The 20,749-nt window shown below is 56.9% G+C and overlaps 1 protein-coding gene across 2 annotated transcripts in view; it reads right to left on the minus strand.

The window, feature by feature from the left end:
* TCERG1L (transcription elongation regulator 1 like) overlaps positions 1 to 20,749 on the minus strand; it is a 170,841-nt gene that overhangs the window by 57,348 nt on the left and 92,744 nt on the right. For both annotated transcript variants that reach the window (XM_077762897.1, XM_077762896.1), the window contains 2 exons: positions 5,328 to 5,419; positions 2,142 to 2,230 (listed from right to left, as the gene is read on the minus strand). In XM_077762897.1, coding sequence (XP_077619023.1) covers positions 2,142 to 2,230; positions 5,328 to 5,419 — 181 coding nt within the window. The remainder of the gene's footprint in view (positions 1 to 2,141; positions 2,231 to 5,327; positions 5,420 to 20,749) is intronic.

Raw genomic sequence — 20,749 nt, forward strand, 5'->3', positions numbered from 1 at the left:
CCTGTCACGTCAGCGACATAACACAAGTTCCAGCCAGCAAGCGTCATTCTCACTGAGGAAGGGCAAACGCGTGGCCTGCAGCCTGTCTGTGCACGTGCACAGGGTGACCCGCTGCCGCCCGGCCGGCGTTCTCCAGGCCCGCCCTCCCCGTCCTGCTGCGAGTCCGCGAGAAGACGCAGGGCTCGGGCTCCACTGCGGGCCACTGGCTGGGGGTCCAGGAAGCACCCGGGGGGCCGAGGTATAACATGGGCCTAGGACCCACACTGCAGCAAGCGACAGCTATGGACTGTGATTTCCCCGAGCCCGCTTAGCACTTTGCACTCCTCTCTTATCAAGGAAGTAAGACCATGGCTTCACAATTAGAAACTTCCAGTGCTCAAGGTCACATATTCTACCTAATTATGAACCTCCAAGGGCAGCATCCCAAACTCAGCGTGACAGGGCCACTCACCGGTGCTGAATTGACCCCAGCGCCCAAATACGACTTGTGAAGTATGCCCGCCTTAGGGACTCACCAGAGAGGGTTTGCACATAGAAGGCCCCCAGCAGCGTGCAAGGCATGGTAAGAAATAAATACTCGGTCTGCATCCTTCACTGGACTCCTGGCACAGAGCAACTAAACCCCTTGGAATTTGCTGAGTGACCCGAACGTCTTGCTGTGTGTTCGGGTCTGACCACCGCTGGTCCCTGCGGATGTGGTGACTCCTGGGGCCCGGCTGGTCCCCGTCTCCAGAAAGGCTGGTCCTTCTGCTCCACCCCCAATGGCCAGGGAGGGACGGGCTGCGGATTCAGTCCAGTCCCCTGGCCGGTGACACAATCAGCCATGCCTTCGTACTGAACCTTCCAGAAAGTACCGTGAACCACAGGGTTCGGGGAGCCTCCTGATCGTAGACGCTCCCATCCTGACAGTGGTGCTTCCCGGGGCACGGGTGCTCCCAGACCTCCCCCCACAGCTCAGCCACGGGGTCCCTTCCGTCCGCTGGTCCGGGTTGTATCCTTCATCAGACTGTAACCACGAGTAAACCTTTTTCGTGGGCTCCATGAGTCATTCTACAAACTATCAGAGCTAAGGGGAGGTTGTGGGAACCCCTGAATTCGCAATCAGCTGGACCAAAGTGCAGGCGGCCTGGGGCCCCATCTGTGTACGGATCTGACAGGAGGGCAGCACTGGGGACACAGCCCTCAGCCGGTGGGGTCTGCGCAACTCTGAGCCGGTGCTGGAACTGAATTGAACCGTAGGACACCCCCTAAGTGTCGGGGCCACTGGAGAACCGGGCGTGAAGAGTGTGTTAGCAGAAGGAGGCTCTTCCCCAAGAGGCGTTTTCAGGGTGCGGAGTGGCCTCAGCTGACGACAGGAGGGGGGAGGAGGGTGCTGACCCCTGACCGTGCAGAGAAGGAAGGGGTGCCACGTCGCTCCAGTTCAGACCATTATTCACCACCACAAACGGGTGATCGGGGCATTGCTGCTCACCAGGTCACCACGCAAGGCTGAGCTCAGACGGCAGCCAGCAGCAGGCGGCTGCTCCCACCCAGAATGCACGGGAAGCGACACGGGACGCTGCCGTCTGAATCCCTCCAGCTCTGTCCTGCCTTCTAATCTTCACGTTTTAAAACTAAGTTTTATTATAATAACCTTTTTCTTCTGCTTCCAAATGACTCCATTATTAAAGGACATTTTTAAAAACCAAAGACAGTGGCTCCCTCGTGGAGGGTACTCTGAGCACGGCGTACTCAGAGATCCGGAATCCTCACAGGGCCGCTGGAGAAAGCCAGACACGTCTTTAATTAACAGCCATTCAGTTACTATTTTCTTGCAGGAGAGGGGGAAAAAAGCTCCTTGAAGCATAAGGGGCTACATTTTCTTCAGACGCCATCCTTCCCTGATATGTATGCAACAGCTTATTATTTTAATACAGATTTGCCGACGCACGGGAGCTGGGTAACTTATCACCTAAATGCTACTTTTCCTGCTGCAGAATGTGGCGACCAGGCGATGCTGTACCTGCCCCGGGCCGCAAATTAATACTTCAAGCACAGCACTATGTAAGGAACATGCCCTTTGTCTTTGGTGCCAACAGAAGGGGGTGGGGGGCTCAGGACAAGGCTGCCTGTCGCCGCTCCCACATGGCGGGACATCTTACCAGGGAGATCCGGGCACCGGGGTGGAGGCCACAGGTCTGTTGCCCTTCTCTGCGCTGTCCTCTCTCGTGACTAGTATGGATGGAGGCTCCTTTCAACAGAAAGAGAAGGATAGCACTTTTTTTTAATTTAAACACTCATCTTCAATTAGACAACCAAGTGAAAAGTAACACGTCCCCTGCAGACAGCCATGCCTCCAGCACCCACTGGATAATGACCCGCTCAGTACAGCTAAGCAAATGGGACCGAGCAATTATGCTGAGAATATGGAATTTAAGGCACAACAGACCGTGCTGAGGAACCCAGACAAAGGCATCTCCCTAATTACCCCAAATGGGCCAAACTATCTGCTTTTGCAGATATAGAGACAGGCAGCCGCCGCCCAGAGGTGGCTTCTGGAGGCCTTAACATCTCACGGGCAGAATATCAATCACGGAGGATTCATCTCCAGCAATGGGCCGACCCAGAGGCTGGAGTCCGGTGCTCCCAAAACTGTGCACTCTGGAGGAGGGTCTACAAGCTGTGAGGAGGCCTGGGTCCAGCTGGACCTGCCCGGGCCCCTGAAGACCGGGGCAGGGGACACACAAGCCCACGTCCTTGCAGCTTCTGCTGATGTCTCCCCTCCCCGAGCACTGGCTGGGGGCAGAGTTGGGGGGGTTCCAAGGTACAGGGGATTCTGGTGCAGAGCTGGGTTTGAACATCACTCTGGGTCTGTGTCCCTATTTAGAAAATAAAGAATGTTTGAACATTACACCACCTAGAAGAAAATGAAGATGTATTCTCTAATATTAAAAAGGAAAAAAAAAAAACCATGGCCGGGACATTTGCTCATTGTTCATTATGGATGCAGTTTGGAGTGAAACAGAGGCTGCTTGAGGGTAGAAAATACAGAAAATACGGGGCGATTATAGCACCCACAGGGAAGCTAAGCGCAGCCTTGGATTAAGCGTTAGCTGCGTTCACGGGTGAAGAACATTGGACCTTCGTCCAACGGGGAAAGCAGAACCGGGTCCCTAGGGTAGAGCCACAAAAGCACAAGGAGGAATCTTTTAAGACGTGCCATCTCCACTCTGGAGCCATGGACAGGAAGAGTGGAATCTCAGTGAGCGCGGGCGCCGTCCCTGCACGGGAAGGACATTTTCTCCTTCTCCCGCTAATAACATCGTGCTCTCTTTCTCTTAGAACATCGGATGACATTAAAAAATACCCAGAACGCTACTCAAAGCAACAATCAGGCTCTCAGAGGAGAGTGTCAGCAATTAAAGCTCTAGATTCATTGAATATAAAAAAAAGAAGAAGGCCATCCTAAAATTCCAGAATCTCTATTCCCACCTGTGTTCATGCCAGGATGTTATGGGATGAGACACTGTAAGTGAGATGATTAACCGCCTGCGTAGGCAGTGGGCCGGGAAGGCTCAGGGCGGCCACACGGCAGAGCCGGCCAGCAGGGTGGGCCGTGCACAGAAGCCCACGCGCTGATCCAGGGCCCCGAGGGCTGCACCCCCTGTCCATCATGTCATCCTCCCTTCACACAGAGGTGCTGGAAAGGCAAACGCTAAATTCTGGAATGCGAGATCCAGACAAAAATCTGCGAGAGCCCCAGCATCTCTGAAGCCCAGACTGCAGTAAGTCCCACGCACGGAAATGTGGCATCTATGGGGCCACCCCGTTGCCACCTGCCAGCCCACAAGCTGGGGACAGAAGGGCCCGTGTGGCCAGGGCTGGATGGCCAGTGTGAGCAGAGCCGGTCGAGAGGAAGGACACAAGTCGTGAGATGAAAATGTCCCCCCGGAAGGGCCCCCGCGTGGTCTCGGGCTGAGGCCAGAGGGAAAGGCACGCCCCCTACAACCAGCGATGCCCACCCAGGAGACCAGGGGTCGGGCCACCTCCTTCCTACGTGTGTTTCCCCTGAGGCCCTTCACTCACGGGCACAGAACATTTCACGGAATAAATGAGGTTTAATTTATATAATTATCCTTAAGTTCTAAAGTTTAAGAATAATTTCTTTTAGACCTTCCGGGTAGTAGAAGGTCTACTGTGAGAAAAAAAAGCCCAGGATAAATAATGAGCATAAAAGGGAGGACTCAGGTGGTGGTGTTAAAAAAAAAAAAATATATATATATNTGAGCAGTAGATTACCCCCACTAATTACTCACGCAGATTTGGCGGGGCGTGACTTGTGATGGGGGCTAACATTCAAATTTGGCAAAACTGGGATTCTCTACTGCTAATTACCAGGGTCCTCCGTGGCGCACACGCTGGTTATGATTTCCTGTTGGTGATAAAAATGGCTAATCATGGCATAAAACTCCCTTTCCATGTGAAAGTAATAAAACTGAGTTAGAGGCGTGGAGCCCAGTGATAAAGAAAGTAGTTAAGGCACCAGAAAGGATATTTGTTTACTAAATATGTAATTCTGGCACGGGTGTTAATCTCTTACAGAGAAATCCTACATCAGGGAGCAAAAGTCTCATCTGCACTAACATTTGTGACCCCTTACGCCCTGTAGCCTTGGCCGTGAGGATGGGAAGAGGAGCCCGTGATCGTGGCCGTGGCCATCCCTAACGGGGGAACTATCAGCACGCGCGGCCGGCGGGAGCAGAGACGCACCCCACGGAAGTGAGGCCGGAACCCTCCGGAGACTCTGGGGCGACCACAGGCCCCAGGAGGCTTGACAGGTCGGAGAGAATGAAGTGCCATTTGTGATTTTCACGGTGGCTCCGACAGCTGACCCTGGGATCTTCCACGGGAAGGTGAATGTGCCGAATGCACCCTCGGTCAGTCCCTAAGGTGCCATTTGGCAGAAAGGCAGAGAGAAGGGCCTAAGACTGGAAAGCGTGGAGAAAAAACAAATGTGTGTGGGGTTTGACGCCCAGGAATTTAAAAACTCCCAAACCAGGCTCTGGCCTTGCCTGGGGGTGTCTGTGGACCCACAGCCAGGCCCGCCCCGCCCTCTCCCGAAAGCGGGCGCAGCACACACGGGAGGCCCAGGTTACCGAGCAGAGCCCCGCCCTGCAAGGCCTGGAGCCCGGGCCCGCGGGGGCTTTTACNTGTTTCCCAGAGAAGACCCCAAAGCGTCGGTGCACAAGGGATGGGGGAGGGAGCTGGGTTGGGCCCGAGGGGCGCTCTGGGCCCAGGACACCTGGCCCGGGGTTCGGGCCTGTCACAGGCAGAGGCCAGACACCAACCTTGTCCTCTCGGTCCCCAGCCCGGCTCTTCCTGTCTGCGTGCAGCATCAGGCCGGGAGGGCCGGGCGCTCGGCCACGCTCTCTGCTTTTATCTGTTGGACCAAAACAGTTGTCATTAGCATTCCACCTGTCACATCACTCTGGAAAACACCCGGGGACAAAACGTGGCCTTGGAAATTCACACGGGCTGCACTCGGTGGGCCTCCCACAGAAGGGCCCTGACTGCGGCCTCGTGACACCGTCCCTCCAATGACACTGAGGTCCCCTGGCAACCCTCTCAAAGCCTGCGTACCGGCCACGGCACCACCCACCACAGTCGCGGACCAGGCCACGTGAGGTGTGGGTTGACGGCCATGACATGGCAGACTGAAGGCCTCCCTGAGGAGGAAATGGGCTGACGTGGGGCAGAAGGGCCAGGCTTTCTTGGGCTTCGGGGGCTGGTGGCCACCATGGGCCACCTCGGCCCCCATCCTGACCAGGGGACGGGCGGGGCCCACAGTAGTCAGTTCCCACACGTGGACCCTAAGTTCCCAAAGTACACGTGGGCCAACGTGGGCACTGGTTTTCCGACCCACACGGCTCGAGGTGAGGGAGGGGAAATGGCAAAATCACGGGTTCCGGATACAAGAGCGAAGATTAGATTTCATCCTCTTCTAATATGTCCACTCAACCCTCAGACGTTTACAAGCAGGAAACAGTGAAACACAGCAAGATTAACCACTGTTTTAATACTAAGGATTTTTTTTTTAAATTTTAACGTTTATTTATTTTTGAGACAGAAACAGAGAGCCAGCGGGGGAGGGGCAGAGAGAGGGGGAGACCCAGAATCGGAAGCAGCTCCAGGCTCTGAGCTGTCAGCACAGAGCCCAACATGGGGCTCGAATCCACGAATTGTGAGATCATGACCTGAGCAGACATTGGCCGCTGAACCGACAGCCCCACAGGCACCCCACGAATTTTAAAAATCCCCAGCCATCTAACCACACACCAACCTAGCAGATACACCCTGGAATGGGTGTGAAGGTCAGGCCTCTGGGGCTGCTGTCTGTCCAGCACAGTTAGGAAGGCCTTGGGCTGGTCATTCCCTGGATAGCAATCAGCACCGCTTTATACACGTATGTGTGCATGCACATGTGCGCGCACACTCACACACACACTCACACGGTGGGGGCAGGGAAGGTCCTGCGCTCACAGGGCAGATCAGGACAGGGCAGAGCTGGGGGCCAGGGGAGGCCAGGCACCTCCATCCCACCTTCCTTAACCTGCTGCAAACTTCAGCTTCTTCTGCCGCCGCTGATCCTGGCAAGGAGGCCGTGGGAAGGGGCCACACAGGCGGGGACCCCACGTGGGGCCGGCGTCTACACCTGGGACCCTGGGGGCTGCAGACCCGAGTCCTGCCGGGAAACCTGCCAGGAAGCCTGTCCCCAAGCCCAGGGGTGGTCAGCGCTGACCACCGGGCCCTGGGGTGGCCGTGACCACCCCCGGGGGACACGCGTGAGGGCCTGGCAGCCCCAAATAAGGGTCCATCCCCGGTCAGCCCTGGGGAAGGAGCCGTCCAGCTTTCGCTGAGCTGTGTGACCAAACCAAAGTCAAGAACGTTCTAACCACATGGGCAGTGGACACAATTTATTTTTGCTCATGGAGACAAGCAGAGCCCCGGGTCTATGCCAGCATGTCTGGAACCTGTTAGGAGTCACTCCCCAAAACCCATTCTCGTCCAGGTGTGAGGAGCAGTGCGGAGCCTGGGCGTGGGCTCCTGCCACCCACCCACAGCCCTACAGCCCGGGAGGTGATGGGGCCTCACGTCCATGCAGAGGCGGGGGTGGGGGGTGGGGGTGCTAAACAGGGGGAAAGACAGACGCGGCAGCAAAACACGGCCTGAGAAAGCGGAGGGGAAGAAGCAGGACTCAGGTTACCGGGGCCTCAGGAAGACGGGTTTTCACCCTGAAATCACAGCACCGCTTCCCTCAGTGTTTTATGTCGTATGCGGGAAGCCTTGTCCCCACATTAACGATGCCTAACGCACCAGCGTCAACGCCAAGGCCCCTTCCATCCACGCCTCCTCCTGCGGCTGCCCCTCCCTCCTCTGCTCCCTGGAGACCATTTGTGTGGGAAGACTCACGATCTAAACATCCGGCAACTTCAGCCATGTTTTCTTCCTCTGCCGGAACCAGTCAGAAGCACGTGTGGGCGATTCCGTTAGATCAAGGTCACACTTTCCAGATACTCTGCTCCCTGCACCCAGCCCAGGAGCTCCTGCCTATAACAAGACCCCAGACTCCAGGGATCCCCATCTGGGTTCTCGATGGCCCCTCAATCCGACCACCCACCAACTGTGCTCGGGACCAGAGAGGGCTTGTCCTGAAGGCCTCTGAGGAGCGGGTCCCCCCTCCCACCGGCAGCTGGGCGTGCACCAGGTCTGGGTGTGGGAGGGGGGTGTCTAGACGGGCCAGAGACACGTGGGTAGGGGGACCATGGAGGACAGGAGGGCCCACGGAGGGTGGGTGTCCCCAGGAGCCAGGAGACGGAAGGAGGCCACCCTCCGGTGAGCCTGCGGAGCCCTCAGAGAGCAGCACTGAAGGAGCTCCCAGAGCCGCCAGGCAGGACCCCAGGCCTGTGCTCCTTGCTGCGCAAGGGACGCAGAGAACAGAAGTGAGCCAAGCCCACCTTCCTGCATCCCCGTGGAGACCCAGCCCAAAGTAGGCCTGAGGGTGGAAGGACTCCGACTTGGGACGAGTCTCGCTCTTGGGTGGCGGCCCTGGACCCCGCCTGTTTACTTACAGAGGAGTCTGACTTTGTCGCTAGAGATGAGCGGATGGCTGCCTTCTGCCGCAGCCGAGCCAGGCCTGAAGGGGCCGTGCAGGGCGACGAGGGGGCGGGGTCTCGCTCTGCACGACAGACTCCATGTTTCCCTGTGGTGGCTCCGCAGGCCACGGCACCCGTGACGCAGGACGCGTGTGGGTGACTCCTCCGCCCCCAGTACACATGCCGTGGAAAGTGTGCTGGGAGCCGACCACCGGCCGCGGGTCGCCCAGCTGACGTCAGGTGCAAGCTGCCTTATTGAGGTTTACTCCTCATTATCTCGAGAAAGCATGGAAACCTTTCTTTTACTGAAAATAGTTGATCTTGGTAAAAACCACCTGCTCCCAATCTGGCTTTGGAGGTAATGGTCTTGCACGGCTCCCTGTGACTGGCTCTCTGAAGCCGGTAAGGATCGTTTTGAAACCCCGCGTCACAGCGCCCACCCCCAGACTCCCTGGGGCAGGTGCTCCCGTGTCACAGCCCCGACCCCCCGACTCCCCGGGGCAGGTGCTCCTGCGTCACAGCCCCGACCCCCCGACTCCCCGGGGCAGGTGCTCCTGCGTCACAGCCCCGACCCCCAGACTCCCCAGGGCAGGTGCTTCCGCGTCACAGCCCCGACCCCCAGACTCCCCGGGTCAGGTGCTCCCAGGTCAGAGCCCCGACCCCCAGACTCCCCGGGACAGGTGCTCCCATGGAGTCCGCATCTTCTAACAGCCTGGGCTTGCAGTGCCCGTGGATCCCCAGCTCTCACACGTGATCGGGTCACCGTCTAGACTGTTTGGCCGCAGGAATGCTTGCTCTGAGCCTCCCCCGGGGGCCACTTGTGGGGTCTGCTCTGGCAGGTTCAAGGAGTCCTTGCTCTGGGCCTCTCCCCAGACTGCATAAAACTCTCCCTGGAGGAGCAGAGAACAGGTTTACGGAGGGAAATGTACCAGCTGTGATGGCAGAGGCCCCGAGGCCCTCAGGCCGTGAGGTGTTTTGCTGACAGAGGGAGGAGGGTGCCCGGAACCTTCCATGCCGTCCACATATTGATCACGCCCACTCCGTGATCTGAAGTGCTCTCAAGTGGCCTGCGTTTGGTTTTCCTCCAGGCCGGGCTGAGAGGAGAGGGGCTGGGGGGCTGGGAGGGCGGCCTGGAGGTGTGGACGGAGGGAAGGCGTCTCTGCTGAAAATCGCCACTCCCGTCACCTGACAAGTGGTTGTTTGCTGCCCGTGTGGGATCCGCACAGCTGGGGGTGGGGGGTGGGCAGGTCTGCTGGAGCTGTGCCTGCCCTCCGATCAGCAGACGCTGATTACACGGGATAAGGTGCTAGGCTTTTTAAAACACATTCAAAATTAAAATGAACTGCCAAGAAGTCGAAGTGTTATCAAAAGGATATGAGAAAGACACCAGTATCTCCATCCAGGAAGCTACATCCAATCCGATTCCAGCTCAGCAGCTCTTGACCCCCCTTGCACTCAGTCTCTCCATCCACAGCATGAAGTAACCCCTGCCTTTCTCCCAGTCTGGGGGTTCGAAGAGTCACCTCAATACTGGGAACTCTTGGGGCCCATCCCAAGGAAAGAGAAGTGACCTCAGGGGGCTGGTGAGAACAGTCTTCGGGTTCCTGCTGGGGAGAAGGGCCGGCTGTGGGAAATGCATTAACCCCAAGGAGAGATAATTAACCGTTTCTATTCTCAAAGCCAGTAGAGACCTCTGATGGAGGGTCCCTTTGGACCCCCCCCCTCCGTTGGATTTGGAGGTAAGTGGGAAGTCTCCTCTGAGGCTGAGGGACCCCTGACTCACCCACGTCTCCCCCAGGGTGCCACGGGGCCACAGGGGACCGTGGGACATCGTGAGTCCGTACCACGGACCCCCGCCCCGTGCAGCCGGCCTGGGCCTGCAGCGTGCTGGACGTTAACCACGAGGCGGGCTCAACAGAGGCCCATGGGGGGAGGAGGACTGTGCCTGCACACACGTGTCTCTCCCCAGTGGCTTCTGGGGAGTGGAGGCGTCTGGGACACTCCAGCAGTCACGGGGGCCTCGTGGTCTGTGTCTGCCACCGTCATGGTGACCTCACTTCCATGTTTGAGTGTTCTCACCTCCAAGAACAGCTAGTTCATCACATGCAAACAGCAGTGTCCGTGGAGAATGACGGGCGCCCTTTCCACCTGCACACGGTTTTCCCACGGGCACCATCTTGAAATGATCTCCCCGGGGCTCCGGCAAAGCAGGAGCCATCATCTCATTTTACATGTAAGGAAACCAGACCAGGCGAGCCGTTTCCCGGGTTACAAAATAAACCATTAGGGAGGGCAGAAACGGCTTGTCAGTTTAAGTGGCATCGAGCTCCCCTGAAAAACTTGACAATAAAATCAGGAGAAAAGTGCAATTGATGGTTAAGGTAATAAAAATGACAGACTCGGGCCCATTGTACATGGTTCTGAATGAGGCTTGGAGAGCGCATTGGTTGTCAGAGTCTGCCTCCTGGGAACCAAAGCATTGAAGGCAGACCCCGTCCCTCCCTGGGAAAGGGGGGCTTCCAGCTGATGGCTGCCCAGTGGTGAGTCAGCTGGTGCTGCTGGTCGGGGCGCCGATGGACAGACAGACAGAAGCGGGAGAGGCACGGACTTCAGGGACTGGGAAGAGGCAGGGTGGCGGGAGGAGTGGCTGCAGCCGAGGGAGCGGGAGGTCGTTCCTTCAATCGCCTGNCCTTGACCACGTCACGGAAAGGGCAGGGCTGAGGGGCTGTCCTCGGGTTCTCAAGCCCCAGCTTGGGGGCTGGAAGGCAGAGACAGAGACCTAAGATCCTGGGGAACCTCCCTGCGGTGCCGGGAGGCTGGGCAGTCGGCGTGGCCTGTCCCCTCCTCTCACCAGGGGACACACAGGCTGCATCGCCCGCCTTCTCAAGCCACGTTACCGCACAGAGCGGCCGCCATGGCCGGGGTCAGGGGGCCACGAATCAACATCAGGGGACACCTGGGAATGTGGCTGCCGGGCTATGAAGACGAGGCGGGGGACGTCCACACGGACCCACAACTGCAGGGACAGAGGAGCCATGTCGCCCTCTCACTGAGACCCAACACAAGGGAGCCCCAGCAAGCCCTCCGCCAGCGGCAAAGGCAGGGGTCCTGAGGCAGCTGTGTTTGGCGGTTTTCTCGGTCTCTGCCGGGGGTGGAAAGACCAGACGACTGTGGGGGCGGAGCCTCTGAGACCTTGGCCTCAGGCCCGTTCAGAGGGTGGGGCATCGGGCAGCCAGGACACCGTGTGCTGGGGAGCCTCTAGGGCCCAAAGGGTCCTTGGAGGGGCCAGGGATGTCACAAACCTGCCGCGTCCTGGCCACCTTCCTGCTCCCCCAGCAGAGGCTGGCAAATGAGGGCTAAGGGCACCTTCCAGAACTCCAGTGTAACGAAAGAGGATTTTCATATAAATGGCAAATCATTTCTGAGTTCTTCTAAATTTTTCATGGATAGCGATTCCCAGAGTTGTCAAGCTGCAGAGAAAACTCATTTTCTACATGTTTGTAACATCCTGGATCTCACTTTGCAGGAACAAAGGGTTTTAAAATACTCACATTAGAGGGTGTGAGCTTGGCTGCAAGGTGGCTCCACCCCGGTGATGGGCTTCTGTCCCCTCCGCCCCCAGCCAGGCTCCCACACCGGGGAGATTCCAGAACCTGCTGCCACTCTGCCTGCGTGAGCCAGGAGATGGTGTCACCCCTGTGGAGATGATGGCCATCCTCCCTGGATCATTCTAGAAGCCGAGCCCCCGCACTCTGATGAAGGCAGGCCTGTGATGGGGTGTGGCAACCGTATGGCGGGGTTGCGGTGGTCTGCAGGGGACAGCAGCCCGTGGGCGGCTGGGGGGACAGCGTGGCTCCCGCGTGTCCAGCAGGAGGCAGAGAGGAGTGGGCAGCGCCCCCTCGCCCGGACGCCGTGTTCTGGCCAATGGGGAGGTCAGAGACTTCCAGCGAACTGGCCCCAGTGCTGTGCCACGACCAGAGAGCCTCTCCAAAGTCACCGGGGCCCCGAGCGGAGGAAGTGGGCGCCCAGGCGCAGCTGTGTGGGGAGGGCCCTGCAGCGCCAGCGCCGGAGCCACCTCACTGGCCCTAATAAGCGTGTGTCCAGTGAGGGGCTGAGTGACCTACAGGTGGGTCCCACCCAACTTCACAAACTGTGTTTGAAGCTATAATTATCATCCAAAGTAAGAATATTGAAGGCAAGAGGGACACAGCACATGAGAATTTCCAGGAGAAAGGAGGTTCCCAGCACTCTGACCGCTACATGCTGGACTTGGCCACAGACACGGACCAGGAGGAGAGGAAGGGAGCAGGTGGACGCAGGGGTACGGAGGGTCCTGCGAGTGTCCGCAGGGGTGAGGCGGAGGCAGGCAGGGTGGGGGAAGAGAGGGAGAGAGGTTCCTGTCACCTCGCAAACCATCATCTGCATTTTCCTGGGGCTCCAGTAGAACGTGTTGCAAAAGCACAGCGTTTGAGCTTTTCCCAAAAGCGCATCTGCTTCACGGTCCGGCTGCAACTTCCCCGCATCACCCACCCTCCAGGCCGTGCGGAGTCACGGCCTCCGAAAGCAGGAAATCGCCGCCCCTCTCCCTCCACCCGGGCTGTTGCAGCAGACGGGCCGCCATGAGGTCCCAGCAGTGCTGGTCACCGTGGTTACTCGGGGGACGTGAGCCGCCTCCCGGGGCTCCGGGGCCGCCCTGCGGTGGACGCCGCACCCCCTGCACACAGCCGCACAAATGCCAGGCTGGTCTGGGACGACTCCTTAGTCCGCACAGAGGACAAATACGCCGGCCATGAGCCACTGCTTAGTCAGTTATTCTCAGGTCTATATGAGCCAGAAAAGAATGGAAGAAAAGTTGTCTCTGTTACAAAAACCACAAATGCTACCCGCTGCTTTCAAACCACAGACAACATCTCTAAAAGCTGCCCCGAAGCATGTCATTGGCGGGAGCCCCTCCTCTGGCCCTGAGGGCCCTGCGTCTTGTACTCTTGCTCTGTGTTCTTGCTTCCTCGGTGGGTCGCAGGGGCGGGGGCACCTCTCACATCCGCATGCCTCCCAAGGCCTCAGCGAACACCTGTTTCTGGGGCCCGGAGCGGCTGAGCAGGTAACAGGCTTGGGGACGTAATCCCACAAGGCTGCCTGCCGACAGGCTAACCCTAACCCTGACCCTGACCCTGACCCTGACCCTAATCCTGACCCTGACCCTGATCCTGACCCAGATCATAGCCCCCCCAGGGCCCTGGGGTCAAGCTGTCCCTGGCCTCCTCTGCTAACAGACCGTGGCCTGTGTCCGTCTTTTATCCGAACAGCCCATCCACATGAGACACCTGCTCCGCCCTGAGCTGTTCCCGAGCCTCCTCACGGCCTCCTTGGAGCCTTCACAAACCCAGGGCCTGAGGTCCTGAGGGAGGCCGGTCCTTCCACGGAGAGGACGCAGCTCTAGGACCCGCCGCCCACACCCCTGCACCAGCAGATTCACGCCTGGGCCCCGGGACTCCGCCTCACAGCTGCCAGTGTCGGGGGGCCCCTCAGGACGCTGCTTTGGGCCCCAGCCCCGGGGGCTCCCAGGTCACTTTCACAGGATTATGAACCTAAAGCCACACGACGGCACGAGGGGCGTCCCAGGAGCTCAGGGGAGGTTTCCTGGGCTAACGTAGGAAGGAGAGAGCTGGCGAGAGGCCCTCGAAGAGGCTTTGGCACAGGCCGGCATGGGTTTGCGGCGTGCGTGACTCTGCTTCCCAGCAGCCGAGCGGCGACAATGTGAAAGCGAGCCTCCCGTGGCCCGGCCATGCTCCTCGCGTGGCCGGGAAGGGCCTCCTAATGGCTGAGTGTGCTTCCGGGCCTCGCTGACCAGGAGGGGCTCCCTGACCTCGGGGACAGGAGACCCGGTCTCACAGGCTCTCGCCTGGATTCGGAAGCTGGCCGTGGAGACACCGGGCATGCCGTGCGGACGTCCCAGTCCCGCAGCCCCGCTGCTAAGCACCCGCCTCGGCAGAAGTGCTCCCAGGTTGGCGATCTGGTTTTCCACACTCGATGGCTCTCTTTTATCAAGTTAAATAACAGAATAAACAGATGGGACTCCACCGCACACCCCAAAGACCCACAAATTAATTGTCTAATGAGAAAACACAGCAATTGTGATGGAGCCTCGCAGACCACCGCGTCAGACTCAGCGTTTAGCAGCTCCGATGTGCTCGTGAACGCGCTCCCCCCGTGGGGCAGGGCCCCGCCTCACAGCCCTCCTGGCAGCGAGGAAGTGGCAAGCGTGGGGGCCCCTGGCTCTGCCCACGGTGGAAACAAAGCAGGTCTGTGCGGGCCGGGAAGGTGACACAGGGCCCCACGTAGTGGGCTGGCGGCCACGCCCCCGTGGTCCCCTGGGCTCTGAGTGGCACCTGTGAGTGGCCCCTGTTCGGGACGTGGAGACAGAGCGTGTCATGCTTACAGGCAGGACTGGCTTGAGTTATAAACATAGAAATATCAAAATATCAGTTGGTTTTTAAACTTTTCTTTCAATTCGAGAATTTGCTAAACAGCGGTATGAAAAACGAGCCTCCCAGAGTGGCCTGTGTCCTGCCGAGCACGGCCCTTCCCTCCCTCAGAGGCCACGGGCAGCCTGGAGTCCAGCCTGGTGGTGGCATTTCCAACCTCAGGACCCTGAAAGTTCAGGCAAGACCCTCCAATGAGGCCACCACGGACAGCCGGGGTCAGGGGTTCCCAGCAACTGCTTCCCGTCCCAGCTTACTGAACATCCTTGGTTTGGGACCACAGAACATCCTTGGTTTGGGCTTTGAGGTTCATGATGACTTTGCTAGTCTATAACAGACAGCAAGTGAATAGGTCTTACGCAATGCGGCTCCGGGCGCTGGCGATAGTTTATGGGACGGTCTCTCCGTGAGGACACAGTCCGCGCCACCCCTGTGGCCCCACCACAGAGGTGACCGCCATTTTTACCTCGGTGCCCCCGGACCGCGGGCCTCCCCAGAGACAAAGGGTTTACTACTGTTTCTTCCTCTCTTGCGCCGAAGTTTGTGCCCAGCACTGCCCTGCTCTAAGCACGGCGTGCGGTGGGAGGGACAGGAAGGAGAAGTCTGAGGCCACCGTGGGCTTCAGCGGTCAGCAGGGGGTGACCGGCCAACATCGCCAGGGCGCCTGGGTGAGGCCAGGCCAGTGGGGCCGGCGACCTTCACACACAGTGAGCACGGAGAGTCTCCAGGACATTCCACTGAGCCCCCAAGATGGAAAGGAGTGAGGACCAGGGGGCAGGAGCATCACATGCAGATGAGGAAGAGCAGGTGCAAGGTCCCAGAGCCCGATTCCCCTGCGGCGGCTCCAACCCCAGGGGCCATCTTTGGGGGTGGGCTGACGCAGGGGCCAGCGGGGAGCGGGTCCCCTGCCTCCCAGCGGAGAAGCCCCTCCCCACATCTGCACATCCATGAGCAGCGAGAGATGGAAATGTGAAGACAGGGACATGGCCCCAGAGTAAACAATGCTTTCAGGATACATTACGTGTAGAATGTTCATGTTTACACATGTAACAAAAGTGACTGTTATTTTTCAAGGCCCCTAATTAGTGTTCCTATTATTTCATAGAAAAAAGGAACCTCGACGGGGGCCTACGATACCCTCAGGTGCGTTCTCACAATGCGGGAATCAGGTGTTGTAGCCGCACAGTTCAAATATTCCTTAACACTGTGGCTCTGCCAGCGCAGGTATCCAGAGCTTCCGACTTTAAAACGTCTCCAGATCACCTTTTCATAACCTTTAGTTACACATGGAAGAGAAAGCATGATTATATGCATATTCTAAATTGTATCGTTAAGTTTTATCAAACAGGAGCATTGCTGTAGAACAACGGGACCCGATATTAAAGCAATCGTAACCGAGCAGGGAGGTGTGCGCTCCGTGTTGCCGGAGCAGGAATCATGAGCCCTGAGTGTGGCCTGTGACGGCCGGGCTGTGGCCGCAGCCTTGGGGGGAGTGTGGCGCTGGATCTCCGGGCCCGAGAGCACCTGCTGCTGCATCTCCTGACGGGCCCCTCAGGGCTCAGGCCGGGAAGGGCACAGCCCCCCCCACAGTCACTGCCCCAGGGGACTGACCCGTCCGGGGACCCCCGCTGCTCCGAGTCTGCCCAGTGGAGACCCTCCAGTCCTCCAGCCCCACCACGGAGCCCGACGGTGGAGGGGCCTCTCACGTCTTCGTGGGGCTCCGGTACGCACAGGGTTAAATTTGTTTTTCTCCTGTTAATCTGTTCTACACCAATTTAACCATTGGACCAGCCAAGAACATAGAAGGGAAGGTCCTTCTCTCCAGGGACAAGCATGTCCCTTCCCTGAATTTCAGTTTCCCCAACGGAATGGGAAAAATAATGTTTGAGCTGCCACATCAAATACCACAGGCTGAGGGGCCGGAACGGCAGACACATTCCTCACGGTTCCAGAGTCTGGGAGCTGCTGGCCTCCTGGGGTCCTGGTGAGCATCTCGGCCGGGCCTGCCGACGCCACCTTCGCGGTACGTGCTCGCCCAGCAGAGGAAGAGCGCTTGCTGGCAACCCTTCTTACAAGGGCACTAATCTCATTGTGAGACCCCCCCAGACCACATCCAAATCCAGTGAAGTGCCTGCCTTCAACACCATCACACTGGAGGCTCGGGGGTCAGCATATGAATGTGGGGAACATGGGCGTTCGGTCCATGACAAAACCTCATAGAAGATTCTGGTGAAGGGCAGTTCCAGGGACAGTGTCTGCCCAGCAGTGTGCACACAATGGGATTCTAGCAATCATGGAGGCAAAGTCATCTTAGAGCAGCTTCCCGAAGGGCTGAGCAGGTGCAGAGGACCCCCACGGGCCCGCAGCAGAGGGGCTCTCTGGGTCCCTACTCCCCACATGGGCAAGCTCAGGCCCCTTGGGTCCTGTGACAAATGCAGCTCGTTTCTCCAGCTGGGTCTTTCAAACACTTGTCGTAGCAACTATTCTATCACAAAGAGTTTAAGGGAAACATTGACGATTCCTTTCAAATATATTGGGAAAGATGAGTCATTCCTCCCAAAGCATCGTAGCTGTGCTCAGGCGTAGCTGGGGATGGGGGACTGCAAGTCCTCTGATGCAGCAGTGAGTGTGACTGCCTGCCGGTGCTCACGTCGCCAGGCTTTGAGTCAAGCCACCTGCTGACTACCCTAGACCCTTCCCCTGGTCCCGGGCTGAGAGCAGACACAGGAAACAAATCCTAAAGAGTTTCTCATGTGCCCCAAGAGCTGCGTCTGGCACTGTCGTCGTCTGGCAGAGACGAAACACATACCAAGGGAATATCATCATATGCCCTCCTCACCCAGGGTCTTTCTGGCCCCCACACATGCCTGGAGGGGGGCACTGGTTGGGGCTCATTAGGTACAAACATCGAAAAGGATTAGCATTTATTGAAAAACTTGTCTTAACTATAAATCCTGATTTGTAATAAATTCATCCTGACCTAACTCACCTGCATGGTTTAAATGAACAGACACTTACCAGGGTATACGCCCAGTGCACAAAAGTGTACGTGTGATTCTCATAACTCTATGTGCCTAAAAACAGGTGATGGTAAAGGAACGGTCGGAGGCCGCCGCACATCCCTTCGGTGGCTCGATTCACGTGCCTCTGCGCCAGCGCCTGCAGCCAGCTTCTTCTCCGCGAGCTCGCACGGAGTCCGCTCCGCCTCTGTGCAGACTAATCTATATGAAAATGCAGCCCTCACCTCGCTGATTTATGCTCACACTTAGAAGTAATAAAATTAATACTGCACTTCTCATTTCAGCTGATGAAATTAACCCAGACTTCCTTAAAAAAAATCCAACTTCTTCCAAGTATTTTCTTTGTTTTCAAAAGGGAAGTTATTCCAGTCATTTGATACAAATGGCTTTAATTAGTTGTAAGGCAAACATAACCTTTAACAAATAGAGGCTGGGGATCAGTCGTCGTGTCTAAGGGATAAAAACAGTGCTGCTCGCAGGGTGATTTGTGACAGGAGCCGGCGCGATCTGATTTGCTGGCATCAGAGTAAACCCCCGTCACCTGAAAAGAATGATCCGCCCGCGGAGGCCACAGGAAGCCGGCCCATCCGCTCACACACACAAGCACAGCTTTACAAGAGGGGATGCCGGCAAGCAGGAGACGCAGCGCGTCTGCGTCCCGAGTACTCTGTTTGGTGGCCCGGGATGCAGACTCCTGGGGCCTTAGAAGGTGATAGACGCTCTCTACGGAACGTGCGTTTTTAATGACTTTTCCCTGTAAAGGTGTCAACCCTGCTTTTAACCATGAAACACGCGGTAAAAAGTGACCCTTCGTTTCAGAAACACTCAGATGAAGGTGTTTGTCCTGAGTTGACCTCTCCCCAGCTCCCCCGGGCTGTTACCACGCAGGCAGCTCTTCCAGGACCAGGCTCTTAACCAGCACGTCCACTGCGTGTCCGACCGCGGACCGTTTCAGTGGTGCCCACACCTCTCGACGCAGAGTCGAATCCCCCTTCCCCATCAGCATCTTGTTCTCTAGGGGCCCCCGCTGCCTGAACCACCTGCTCTGTGCCGAATGCCTTCCTCACACACACACAGACACACACACCCACACACACACCCCGCCCTGCACAGGGCTCAGTGCCCCTCCTCCCTGCGGCCGTCCAGGGCCCTCCGCGGTGAGCCCACCACCTCGCTCCGCCCTCCACTCTGTTTCTCGAGTCTTTACAGATTGTACTCAGATTGTCGGCAGATGAATGTCTCCTTCTCGGAAATTAAAGTCCTTCCAGGTAGAAACTGTGTCTTCAGCATCTCTTTTTTTATTTAATTTTTTTTTACATTTATTTATCTTTGAGAGAGAGAGAAAGACAGGGTTCAAGCAGGGGAGGGGCACAGAGAGGGAGACACAGAATCCGAAGCAGCTCCAGGCTCCGGGCTCCGGGCTACCAGCACAGAGCCCGACGTGGGGCTCGAACCCATGAACAGTGAGATCATGACCTGAGCTGAAGTCAGATGCTTAACTGACTGAGCCCCCAGGTCCCTCAGCATTTCTGTCCTTGACGCACCTGCACAGGAACTGGGGGTGCCTCGGGATCACCCATTTCCATTAGCCTGAGTCACTCTTCTGCCTCGGTGACCAATCCTTCTCTCTGCATCTGGCCAGGCCGAGCTGTGGCTTTTCCAGCTCACCCACTGTCTGCGCCTGTGCCTGTGTCTGTTTGTGTCTGTGTCCACGTCCGCACTGGATGTTACTGTTTCCTGGAATTTGTCTCCCTCTTTGCCTGACAGCCCGTCTCATCTTTGCAGTAAAGAATGCCAGCGCTTCCGTCCTCCGCAAAGCCTTCCCATAGATGCCTACTCAGAGTAAAGACCTTATTGCCCTTGTGTGTTTTCAAATATATATATCTGTATTCCAGCATATCACATTTAAATGACTCATTTCATGTCTGCGAGCTCCCTGAAAACAGAAGCCATGTCTTTTAATCTTTAAATCTACTGTAAATCATCTGTGTGATGGACACAAAATAGGCCCTTAATGAAGGTTGGATGGCTTATTAAATGGATATTCGAATGAATAAGCATCCTCTGGGAGAGAGAAGTGGGCTTATCAATCTGCCCCCTCCGTGTGGAGAGCAGTCAAACAAAAGAGAAACAAATCAGCAAAGAAACAAGAAACTGGACACAATACTCTGCAGAAGCCACGAGGCAGCTAGCGAGGGGATTTTCCATTCCAGAGAGACAGCGATCATTGGAGGGCCCCGCTGCCGCCCGGCTGGCTCCCAGCACACCCAACCTCGAGTAAGATCGGCCTCTGGGCGCCCTGTGTGGATGACGAAGTCACAGTCCACTTTTTACCGGCTGACTCGAAAGACTGAAGGGGCAGCTGGGGGCTGCCGGACACCTGAGCACGCGTGCGGTGCAGCACGGAAGAACGGGCCAGCTGCAGGACACAGGTCGGGGGGGGCAGTGGCCCTCACGTAAGGGAGGGAAAGCCGTGAAGCCGTTCTTACTGGGGTCTGCTCGCACTCTGCACGGCGTCCTCATAGGCGGTTAAGGGACTGCTTTATCCACGAAACAAGAACAAAATGCTGCCGAAAATAACAATCAGAAAGCATAACTAATCCCTAGAAACAAATGTGTAAAATAGATGACAGACGTTATATTATATATATTTGCGTACACTTCTATTTCCCAAAGAGCTGCCTCACCCTTTACTTACACATATATGTATAAAACAGGTATGAACTTATATCAGTATGTGTATATATACATATGAAAGACAATATCAACTATCGCGAAATAGAGAAGAATGTGATCAAGATTTTTAAGACAGAGGCCTGATCTTGGGTTTGGCGGTGGATCACCGGCGAGGGCATCAACAGCACAAGCCACAAAAGAAAAAATAGATAAATGGTACCTCCTACCCTACCCAAGGACAGGGTCAAGAACGTGAGAAGAGCCACAAGGCAGCAGAAGGTGTTTCCAAACCATTTATCGCCAAAGGGTTGAGCATCAGAATATACAAAGACCTGTTGCAACGTAACAAGAAGACAACCCAACTCAAACATGATTTGCTCAGAAGGCTCCAGACCCACCTCCCTCTCTGCACTGGGAGTCTCACAGAGGCCCTTCCCTG

The sequence above is a fragment of the Crocuta crocuta genome, unplaced genomic scaffold (assembly GCF_008692635.1).
Source record: "Crocuta crocuta isolate KB4526 unplaced genomic scaffold, BGI_CrCroc_1.0 scaffold466, whole genome shotgun sequence".
In the NCBI taxonomy this organism is placed as follows: domain Eukaryota; kingdom Metazoa; phylum Chordata; class Mammalia; order Carnivora; family Hyaenidae; genus Crocuta; species Crocuta crocuta.